The 12,124-nt window shown below is 31.8% G+C and overlaps 1 protein-coding gene across 1 annotated transcript in view; it reads right to left on the bottom strand.

Annotated features, from left to right (window-relative positions):
- LOC141491396 (ephrin type-A receptor 6) overlaps nucleotides 1-12,124 on the bottom strand; it is a 1,165,986-nt gene that overhangs the window by 192,217 nt on the left and 961,645 nt on the right. Inside the window, exon 12 of the mRNA XM_074192302.1 lies at nucleotides 7,300-7,425. Within this exon, the coding sequence (XP_074048403.1) occupies nucleotides 7,300-7,425 (126 nt within the window). The remainder of the gene's footprint in view (nucleotides 1-7,299; nucleotides 7,426-12,124) is intronic.

Below are 12,124 nucleotides of genomic sequence, written 5' to 3'. Positions count from 1 at the left end.
ACCTTTGTTATCATTTGTACCTTTGAAGAACATGACACTTGTGCTTTTGTCAATTCAGTGATAAAAATGTTAAACAGCACATGGCAAAGCACTGATTCCTGGTGCACTCTAATGGAGATCATCTGTAGGTTGACATTGAGAACTATCAATATCTACTCTTTTGCCTTGGCCATTCAATGGATTTGGAATCCTAATAAAATTATTATGTATTCCATGTCTTTTCACCTTTTGTACAAGAATAGCATGAGATACTTTATCCAAAGTTATATTAAAATCTATCTAAAGTATATGACCTTTTGGTCTGCTAGTTTATTAACTTATCAAAAATACAAAAAATGACTTTTTTTTAGTTTTTTTTCCAAGGCAAATGGGGTTAAAGTGGATTGCCCAAGGCCACACAGCTAGGTAATTATTAAGTGTCTGAGGCCAGATTTGAACTCAGGTACTCCTGACTCCAGGGCTCTGTCCACTGTATCACCCAGCTACCCCCAAAAATGACCTTTTATTGATGAAGTCATGCTGACTCTTCCAAATCATTCCTTCCATTTCTTATTTTTTAATTGTATCTTCATGATTCATTCATCTTCTTTTACTTGTCTTTGCATCTATATTCCAAATACTTCTTTTAAAAGTCAAAAGTAAAAAAAAAGTCTAAACTAAACTTACACAAATTGATGCAAAGTGAAATGTACTGTGTAGAAATGAATAGAAATGTTGTAGAATGATCACCTGTGAATGACTTGGTTTTCTCTGCAATACTATGACTCAAAACAACTGTAGAACTTATGTTAAAAATGCTGATGTTTTCTAAATACAGATTGAAACATACCTTTTATTTTATTTTTCTTGAGGTTTCTTTTTTGGGGGTGGATCTATGTTTTCTTTCATAACATGACTATTATGGAAATGGATTACATGACTACACATTTATAATTTATTTCAAATTACTTGCTTTCTTAAGGTGGGCTGGACGAAGGGAGAGAATTTGCAAGTTTCAAAAATGAATGTTAAAGTTGTTTTTGCATGTAACTGGGGAAAGTAAAATATTTAAATAAATTTTAAAAAGTAAAAATGTAGGAAATAAAAAAATTATGCATTGTTTGTTGACTTTTCTGTGAGTTGATAATTTACTTTTTTCATACAGTTGCCATATTTCTTTTACTCCTGATTGGACTTGCTTATGTTTATGACTTCCAAATTCAGTTCTTGAGTTTCCTATTCCTCTTGGGCTGATTATACCATAGAATTTTAGTTCCTATCCATCTTCCATCTGAACCGTTTGAAATCTGTTTTTTATAAAATCTAGGATGCATGTGAGATTATGCTCAGTTTTCCTCTCCTAGGAACTTTCTTCATCACTTTCTCCCCATACATGGTTCATTCCGTTTATTTAGAATAAGACCCAATATGGTATGTCTCCTTAATAAGTTTTTATACCTGTTGAAGGGTGAAATGATCATTATTAATGTTTTTTACATTCAAAATCAATGCAATAAAAATTAGAAGGAAAGCAAAAAACTTGGGGAAATTTTTATTACTCAACTATATAAAGAACTGAGTCAAACTTATAAGATGAGTCATTTCCCAATGAATAATTGAATCCACTGTGGTCAATGGCTATGAACAATCTGTTTTTGCATGAAGAATTAAAGCAATGTATAGTCATATAAATAGGTTCCACATCAACTGCTTATTAGAGAAATGTAAATTAAAGCAATTCTGAACTATGACCTCACAGCTAATATGACAGAAAAGGAAGTGTTGGAAGGAATGTGGAAAAATAGGGACACTAATGCTTTATTGGTGGAATTATGAATTCCAACCATTTTTGAGAGAATTTTGAACCATACCCAAAGGACTATCAAACAATACATATTCTTTGACCCAGCAATACAATTACTAGGTCTGTGTGTATCAAAGAAAGAGATAAAGCTCATATATAAACATTTATAGCAGTTCTTTTTGTGGTGAAAAGAATTGAAAATCAAAGGGATTCCCATCAATTGGGGAATGATTAAAGAAGTAAATAGTGTGGCATATATAATTATCATAGAAGTGATGTGGTTGTTTTATTGTTTTCAATTGTGTCTGGTGCTTTGTGATTCCATTTGGGGTTTTCTTGGCAAAAAAAATTACAGTAGTTTATTATTTATTTCCCCAGCTCCAGATGAGGAAGTGGAGTCAACAAAGATTAAGTGACTTGCCTGGGGTCATATAGCTAGTTCCTGTCTGAGTCTACATTTGGACTCAGGTCTTCTTGACTCTAGACCTGGTACTTTGTTCACTATGACACTTAATTGCTCTGTGATGCAATACTGTTGTACTATAAGAAATGAAGAGTAGGATGTAGAGTAAAAACAAGTAGATAAACCTGGATTGACTTACATGAACTGATACAAAATAAAGTGAGCAGAGTCAGGAGATTATTTTTTACTTCAACAATAATATTGTATGATAATCAGCTGTGAATGACTTAGATATTCTTAGCAGTACAATGATATAAAGCAATTTGATACAAAGCAATTCTGAAGGATATATTATGAAAAATTCAATCCATTTCCTGAAAAAGAACTGCAAGAGTATAAATGCAGATCTAAGCCTACTTTTTAAACTTTCTTTTTTTCTGTTTATTTTACAAAATGGCTAATATGGAAATATGCTTTGCATGACATTAGATGTATAAGCTACATCAAAGTGCTTGTTTTCTTAAGAGAGAAGGGAGAGAATCTGGGTCTGGAATCAAAAATTATAAAAAATGAATGTGAAAATTGTTTTTGCATGTATTTGAGAAAAGAAAATAAGTTTTTAAAAAGGAATTACCATTATTGTTAAGGCAAGAATTTTCTGGCTGCTCTTTTTTTTTGCAAGGCAAATGGGGTTAAGTGGCTTGCCCAAGGCCACACAGCTAGGTAGTTATTATTAAGTGTTTGAGACCGGATTTGAACCCAGGTACTCCTGACTCCAAGGCTGGTGCTTTATCCACTACATCACCTAACCTCCCCAGATGGCTGCTCTTTTTTTGGCAGAGAAAGCAAATATTGAATAACAGAAGCCTTTTGCTATTATTATATTATTTTTCAGTGTTTGGTTTGTCCTCTATTTACTGGGATACTTATGTAGCATCTACAGTCATTATCCTAGGAAGAAAACCCTGTGGAAAAACAGTTTGACAACTAATCCAGCAGCTACTATAATCACATCTACTAAAGACCCAAATAAGAAAGCTTTTGTCATAAAAATGCTTTGCACTGTCAGATAATTCAACATCAGACATTGATATAAGTGCCAGTGACATCAAAGAGAAGACATTATCATCTGCTTTACTGTTGTATGTTATGGATCTTGGGATCTTTCCATCTGACTTGTAATTGAAACCTTCTGTAAGGTTTGTCTCACCCATAGCATCTCAGCTTTCTGAGAGCAGAGATTGTCTTAATTGTTCTATTTGTGCACCCAATATTTGTATCACAGTATTTTGCTCAAGGTAAATGTTTAATAAATATATCATTGATTTATTAATACAAGTGGTCTGTAATATGTCAATGACAAAGACATCTTCTGTTTCTTCCTCCATGAATCTTTACTTCTTTCTTCTCCACCAGGTACTCACTCCTGGTTTCAAGTTTTCCTAATAATACTTTCTGAAGGTATAATTCTATTTGATCTATTCTGTTTCCAAAAAGCAAGTTCCATTCATACAGAGTCTTGAGTATCATCCCAACAGGCCTCAGCAGTACATGAAATCAAGTTTATATTTGTGCATTAGGATATCTTGTATCTTGTTTTTTGTTTAAACTTTGTTTATACATCTATAAAAAATTATTAGTATATAAAGTTGTCCCTTTGGATTCTTTTTTTAGCAACTTGTACCTGTGTCTGTCTCTCTGTCTGTCTATTTATCCCTTTTTAGATGGGAGCTAATTTTATTGGTATGGAGGTGATAATACTCCTTTAATTAATATAGGTTGATACTTTCTCTTAAGTTTATAGCTTCAGAATTGCTTAGAGAACTACAAGACAAAGTTACTTGTCTCGGATCACATAGGTTTATGTCACAGGGCTCTCTGACTTCAAGGTTGGGTCTTTATCCTTTATTTCATGCTACCTGCCAACTCTGTGTGTGTGTGTGTGTGTGTGTGTGTGTGTGTGTGTGTGTGTGTGTATCAAACATAAAAAACATTTCCTTTTTTGTACAATTTTCTAATGCTAATTGAGGTGAACACTTTTCAACAGAAATATTCATGACACAAATCCAAAATAGCATTAAATTTTAAAATGCCATATGTTCATAGCCCAGTTCACTGAGTTTAAAATCACATAGAGAAAGAAGATTTATTCAAATTCATTTTCATTTTCATTCAACTACAGTCACCTATTGTAGGAGCAAATCACAGATTATTTACATATATATATATATATAAACTGAATATATAATATATTAGCTGAATTAGCACAACATCTCTTCCTATTCTCCCTTAGGAATACCTGTTGGTTTTACTCATATTTTTTAGGGACAGTAACTCTCAGTCAGGTCCTGAGGATAAGTAAGTTGGAAGAGATAGACTTTATTGTCTATTTTCCTGATCTCTCCAAATCATATGTTATTACTGACTGTTAATCTCTCCCCCCCATAGGCAAGGTTAGTGGGATAGCTTTTGCTGGCAAACTTCCACATAAGTCAACAAGCTACCCAATCATCTTAGATAATGAAGGCCAAATGCATTTTAAAACAGTTGGTATGAGATAATATCTTTTTTAAAGATTTTTTTCAAGGCAATGGGGTTAAGTGGCTTGCCCAAGGCCACACGGCTAGGCAATTACCAAGTGTCTGAGGTCGTAACTGAACCCAGGTACTCCTGACTCCAAGGCCGGTTCTCCATCCACTGCGCCACCCAGCCGCCCCTGAAATAATATCTTAATGGGAAGTAGTATATTTGAATATAGTGCTTGAAAAGAGAAATTTCCAAGATATATTGCTGCTTATTTTGTGTATAATCTTGGTACACTCTCTTAAAATTCTTGCCTCGATTTCCCACCACAGTAAAACTCCTGATGTGGGGTAAGTCAGATTTAACCTGCATATCATATATTAAAAGTGTGAGATCTAGTGTTTAATGGTTTTGGGTAGCTGAGGACATGGGCATATATGATTCTTTTATTTTAAGCCATACTTTAGATTTTCTGTATATAGGGAATTTCTGATGTGGAACTTCCTTCTCCTAAACTGCACAGTAACTTTTTTTCTCTTAGAATTCACTGACATATTGATACCTAGTATGTTTCTGAGGGAGGATATTAAACCAGTACTTCCTGTGTCTAAGGCTATCCTCTATTCACTATTTCACACTGATTCTCAAATATAGCTGTATTCAAATGATAATGAGTCATAGTAATTTTCTTTGATCTATTTCATTGACTTGAAACAAAAAACTGAGAACCATGAAAACAGAAATTTCAAATAGAGAAAAATTTTAAGCTCTTATTTTGAAATACACTGTTCTTCCAACCTATAGAAAACATCTGAAAGAAAATTAGTTTTTTCATAAATTCATTATGAAAATTAACATCTCTAGTTGGTAGAATTTTAAAATTGTAATAGTTTACTTATGTAATTTACAAATTAAATCCTTTACAAGTTAAAAATAAAAAGCAGATTTATTCATAAATAACTTTTTCTCTATGGTATCTGGGATAATGCTACCTTTTTCAAAACTATGACTTTGTAGAATTATGATAAAAGACAGAAGAAAGCAGTTTTCTTAGAGGCAGTCACATTTTTGTGTCTCTTTCAATTCTCTTAAAGTTAGTAAGTAATGTATGAGATATATGAGAGGCACTATGGTATAGTGGATAGAGAACCAGGAAGGACTGTGTTTAAATCTTGCTTCTGACTTATATTAGCTATATGATCATGAGGAATGTATTTAATCTATTAATCTATTCGACAAGATTATTATTTGCAAATACATTGCTGCTCCCTTGGTTAAGGGGAATAACTACACTAAGAGGAAACTACTCAGCTAATGTAGATGTCTAGGTCAAAAATCCAAAACTTTAAAAAATAATAATTATGACCATAAGATGTATTAATGGGTTGTTAAATATTTTATAATATTTTAAAGGTTTATTTGTAAATTGTCTAATACTAGCAAAAACTGTATTTTATATAAGCTTACATCAGCATATTTATTAAAATGTAGAACATATCAAGAGAAAAAAAGTTATTGGTTTCATACATATTGGTGGAAATTTTAACCAAACCTATTAAATTTCTCATTTTGAATTCAGCAGTTTGAGAATCATTACTATTATCATAAAGCAAATAGATGATTCCCTTACATTTCCAATAATGCAATAGTCTTTAATTTGTCAAAATTTTTCTTCCTTAGTACAATTATATCAATAGCAGCATTTAACTGTAAAAATGCTTTGTACAGAATTTGGCAATGGATTTGGTATTGGGTTGCCCCACACTTCTTCACTTTCCAAGACTTACCTTGCAAATTATTTTTTATTTGGGCTAATATTGAGAGTTTTCAAACCTTGGACAATAAATGGTAGAGAAAGACAGCAGGGAATTGAGTTGGTTGACAGAAAAACCTATTTGAAGCTAGCTATGAAATTAATGTGAACAATTCATAAAGTAGTTGAAATGCAACATAAGACAAAAGGAGCTGATTGTTTCTAGACAATATTTAAAAATGTTCAAAAGGCTTCTTTTTTGTTATTGTTGATATATGACTTACCAGATTGGTGTTTTTATGAAGCTCTCTGTATTCATTTTTCTAAACTAAAAAATATCCAGTGACTGCTATTTGTTGGCTTTCCTTCAAGTTATTTTTCTTTAATAAAATGGAAGTTTAATTATGTCCCAATAGAATCATCTTGATTGGAAATGAGTCTTCCTGCCAACCACATTTAATTTTTTTGACTAATCCAAAGAGGCCAAATGGCAGTATTTCCTTTAGAGTCAAGTTTTAAATTTTGGACCTGAAACCAAAGTTTTTGCTAAAACTTATCTAAAAACATGGAGCAAATTTTAACTTCAGTAGCAGTTTTGCCTGTGTAAGCACTGTATTAACTAGGTGTTCTAATAATTTTCCTTCGTCTTTCTTAGGGCTACTGTCACTGGTGCAGGATTAAGTATTATAATGTAAGTAGTTCTTGCATTAAAAAAAGTCTCATTTGCATTTTCTCCCTCTACATATGTGCTATTCATTTTTGCACTGAATTAAGATATGTTTAATGCTTCCCTTATCCTTTATTTGGATGGGAGACAATGTTGCTTGAAATACTTACCAGTAGAAATTCTGGGGGCTAAAGATCCTCCCCCTGAAACAGGATGTGGAGGTGGGATGTTATTTAAGAAGCCTGTCCTCAAGAAGCTGGGACATAATGCCTCCATTCCAAGGGATGGGAAGGATCCTTGAAGAAATTAAGAAAAAAACAATTACTTGAAATTTACCTAATAAATTGGGTTTTTTATTTTTTTGATTGCATATTATCAGGTAAGTTTTAATCAGAATAAGTTTTAAACTTAAAAAATGCATCATTATCTAGAAATAAAGAGTGAAGCAAAGGAACTGAAATCTTGTTTTATATGATTGTCAAATTAGTCAATATGTATATATACATATAACATTTATATAAAGACATCATATAAACATAATACATATAGCATTTATATACATATCATATTTATGCATATTTATTTTATTTTTATTTTCAGTTTCAAATTTTTCCCTTTTTACTCCCTCCATCCTTTCTCTACCCATTGAGAAGAAATGAAATATGATAATATATCATATATTTATGTATATATTTATAAAGGTATATATGCAAATATCTTTAACTATCCACTTTTACCTGAAGAACAGCTAGAAAGAGCAAGTCCTGAATGAAAAGTGTATTTTATTTTCTAAATCTATATGTAGAACAAAAATTTCTTTTTCCATAAAGACAGAGTAGCCTATAAGTGATGTCAGCCAATTGGTCTTCCAGTTGTAAAACTGATAACTTTATGAATTTCAGATATACAGGGCACAATCAACCCTGGGATCTCAGGTCTCCCCACAGGAATTTTCCCCCAGGCATATTGAGATTAGTGCTTCAAATGAAGAAAACAGACATCTATGTGCACACACTCATGATTTAGCAATTACATGAATTTTCAAAGCCACTAAAAAAATAATAGAAATATAGATCTAGAGCTAGAAGGGATGTCAATAGTTATTTAGTTCAACTCCTGTATTTTACAGATAAAGAAATTAAGTCCCAGGAAGGGGCTAAGGGAACTTGCCTAAGCTTAGCATGAACTCAGTGTTTTATTGCTTGTAATTTTCCTGTTAGTATAACTATAAAGAGAAGATCATGTTTATCAAAAAAATAACCATTTTTGCTTTGTACTATATAAAGGTATTTTAAATAATGTGAACATATTCTTAAGAGTATCACCAAATATTTTATTTTATTTTTTAAATTTTTATTTAAGGTAATGGGGTTAAGTGACTTGTCCAAGGTCACACAATTAGGCAATTATTAAGTGCCTGAGGTTAGATTTGAACTCAGATCCACTTGACTCCAGGGCTGCTACTCTATCCACTACGCCATCTAGTTGCTCCCAAATATTTTAATTTTAAAATAAAAAGGAAATGAATAATTTTCATAGCTTTCATAAAATGAATAGAGTAAAATAATTTTATCCCTAAAAGGACTGTTAGAGACTATCTAATTTGATCTTTTCCTTTTTGGATAGGTGTAGGAGCTATGGGACTGGCAATATCTATTCTGGTTTTGTTCCAGCTCCCAAAGGCAACTTCTGTTGAGAAGGGACCAGTTATCTCCACTAACTGCAGAGCAACTATCACATGAAAGGCAGGTAAGCCAGCCTAGCTAGAGAGTCAAGGAACTCTGAGACAGGCATAAGAGGTGGCATGTTCCAGGCAAGTCAAACTCCCCCCCCCCCCCCATGACTACCATCTCCCCTCAGATTTTAATGGGGAAAAACCCCAAGACCTTCAAAAATAAAGTTTTTCCAGAATATGTCCTGGAGTCATTATTCCAAGGAATATCTCTTTTGAAAAGGTATATTTGGTGGATGACCAATACAGCTGCTAACAGCTACAGCTACTGAAGACAGAAAAGAAAGTTCTTCAGATGGTGCCAATCTGAAACTGATAATTTGATCAGGGGAAATGATATCAGAGGCATCTCATTTACTTTGCCCTTGGGATCATGGGACCTTTTCAGCTAATTGCAGTTGAAACCTTTCATATATGTTATCTCCCCATTAGAATATAAGCTCCTTGACAAGAGGAACTATTTTCCATACATTATATATTCTAGCGCTTTGTACACAGTAACTACTTAGTAAATGTTTCATTTATCTAATTGCTATTTATTCATAATGTGCATTTACATTTAATTTACTTTTATTCAGTTACAAAGTGGGCAAACCAAAGCTTAGGGAAATGATATAATTGTTAAGCATGTATACTCAGTGACTGAGTTAAAGGAATTTGTGCTCATTCTACTACAAATAGGACTGAATTCTATCTTGCGTTGTTCAGTCATTTTCACTTATATCTGATTCTTTATGACCCCATTTGGGGATTTCTTGGCAAAGATGGTGGAGTAGTTTGCCATTTCTTTATTGAACTCATTTTACAGAAAAGGAAACTGAGGTAAACAGAGTTAATTGACTTACCTTTGGTGAAATAGATAGGAAGTTTCTGAGTCAGATTTGAATTCAGGATGAGTCTTCTATGCAGATCCTTTATTTACTATCCACCTAGCTGAGTACTATGGAGAGTTCATAAATCCAGATCGCAAATTGCATTCTTTGTACTCTATAATTCAAACTTATTACTAACTAATATTCTGATAGTCTGAAAGGACTTCCAAAATACTCAGTAACTAAAAAAAACTTGCCATATTTAGATTCATATTCAAATAACTTACAGATTTATATTTATGAATAAATTATAACATTATCTGAGCACAATTAAATCAATCAAATCTTGCTCATAATTAAATGAAAGGGATCACTTCTACTGAGAAGACTGAAACTGGCTCCAGTGGCTTCTAGATATTCAGAGAAATTTGTATGCAAAAGGAATCAAAAGATTAGTTTTCTTAGAAGAAACTTGACTCATCTAAAATTATCCTGTGAAAAAATCTCTGCAGTTTTATATAGTTTAACCAGGAACAGTATAGAAACTCATGCAAGGTAGACAAGATTTTTTTTTCTCCCCAGGAAACCTTATGGTCATCGATTAATAACATATAATTAATAGATGATATTTATATAGTTTATTGACTTATATAAATTTGTAAGCCACCATAAGATTTGTAAACTGTCTCCTTCATAAATATACTGTGAGGAGGTCAGGAAAAAATATTATACCCATTTGACAGTTGAGAAAACTGAAGCACTGGGAAGTTAAATGATCATGCTTTTTCTAAGCACCTGAATCATAATTTGAATGCAGATTTCCTGATGTATTTATAGCATAAATGTATTTGTAATATATCAATATATTTGTAATCTAATTATATTTATTAAATCTATATGTATTTAGCTTAACAGTGAATGAACATTAGACATTTGGCAGAATCAGAACATTTGTAAGAACTCTAGGAAAGAAAAATATTCTTCATTAAAGACTATAAAATTCAGTTCTCAGCAGATAAAAGACAGAAGAGGATAGGAAGTTTGATGTAGTGAATATAGTGATTTTGGAGTTAGAAGGTCCAAATTTTAGTACTAATTTGTCAATTATTATTTGTATGACTGAAAATTTAACCTCTGTGACTCAATTTCATCATCTCTAAAATGGGAATTAATAATATATTACCTCCAACATAGGACTGATGTAAGAAAAGCATTTTGTGTATTATAAAGATAAATAAAAAGTAAGTTCTAACAGAATTGGGAATACTTTCCACTCATTTGGCATGAACTGCAAAACTCAGAGTTTATTTTTCCTACATAGCATTCTATCATTGATTCTATGTATATTTCTAACTATCAATACTTGGGAAAATGTGTAAGATAAAGATTCAGTAACTATAAGGTATAAATTTTGATTTGTAAGTGGCATTTTGAAAAATTACTTCAAACTTTCAGAGATAGGAATGATGTTACAATAGGGAAAAGGAAAAAATCAGCTTCAATCTTTATTAGAAGCAATAAATAGTATAATAAAGCACTTTGAATGACCATTTATATTTCCTCATATTATTCATGGTCTTTTGTCTATATTTTCCATATGTACTTTATGCACATTTGTTGACTGTATTCAGAATCAGAGAAAATTTTAGGTCAGGGAGAAAAATGTTAACTTTGGAATCAATGTGAAAGAAAATCAAGATTTGAAAAATGTTTCCTTATGAAATAAATTTGAAGAAAAATAAATGAATGGGAATATCTCTGTATAGCATTAATATCATTATTAACATTAATGATGTGTAATTTTGTCAACATTTTCAGAAGTTTTAACACAAATACTTAAGCACCTTTTTTAGAAAAAAGTCAAATACAAGTGTTATTTTAATTGCTATTGTTTTTATTATTGCCATGGCAACCTACTGTGTTAAAACAATTTTCATTATTCTTAAATCTAAAAGATTTGTTTTTTAATATTTCATTATGAGTAAAAAGGGCTTTGGATTTCTTGGTCTTAAATAATTGTCTACTAATTTTATGTGTGGAAAAAATGAAAACTTTAGTATATATAAATTCATATTTGGTTGAAGTATCATATGCTGATAAATTCCTATCATTTTTCTCCTTAAAGGTCAGACATATGGATCACTCAATACTGGTTGTATCATTTTAGCTCTTAGTTATTAACATTTAACAAAGAAAAACTGGATTTCACCTTTTTCTCAGTTCATGAGACATTTATTGACATTTGAGATTTGATATAAACTTGTTTAAGTCTGTTATGTCCTATTGTGTAGTTTAATGGATCCCCCCCTCTCCTTTGTGGAAATAGTGCTTTTATTTGTTTTCTTTGTGTGTGTGTGTGTGTGTGTGTGTGTGTGTGTGTGTGTATTTGTGAACAAACAATTTTGCTCTGGACTGTTATTTCCTTGTTGTAGGTAATTCCTCCATGTGAAA

Source organism: Macrotis lagotis, chromosome 6, assembly GCF_037893015.1.
Source record: "Macrotis lagotis isolate mMagLag1 chromosome 6, bilby.v1.9.chrom.fasta, whole genome shotgun sequence".
NCBI classification, from domain to species: Eukaryota; Metazoa; Chordata; class Mammalia; order Peramelemorphia; family Peramelidae; genus Macrotis; species Macrotis lagotis.
The sequence above is the reverse complement of the archived record's forward strand: the minus strand, read 5'-3'. Positions and strand labels throughout refer to the sequence as shown.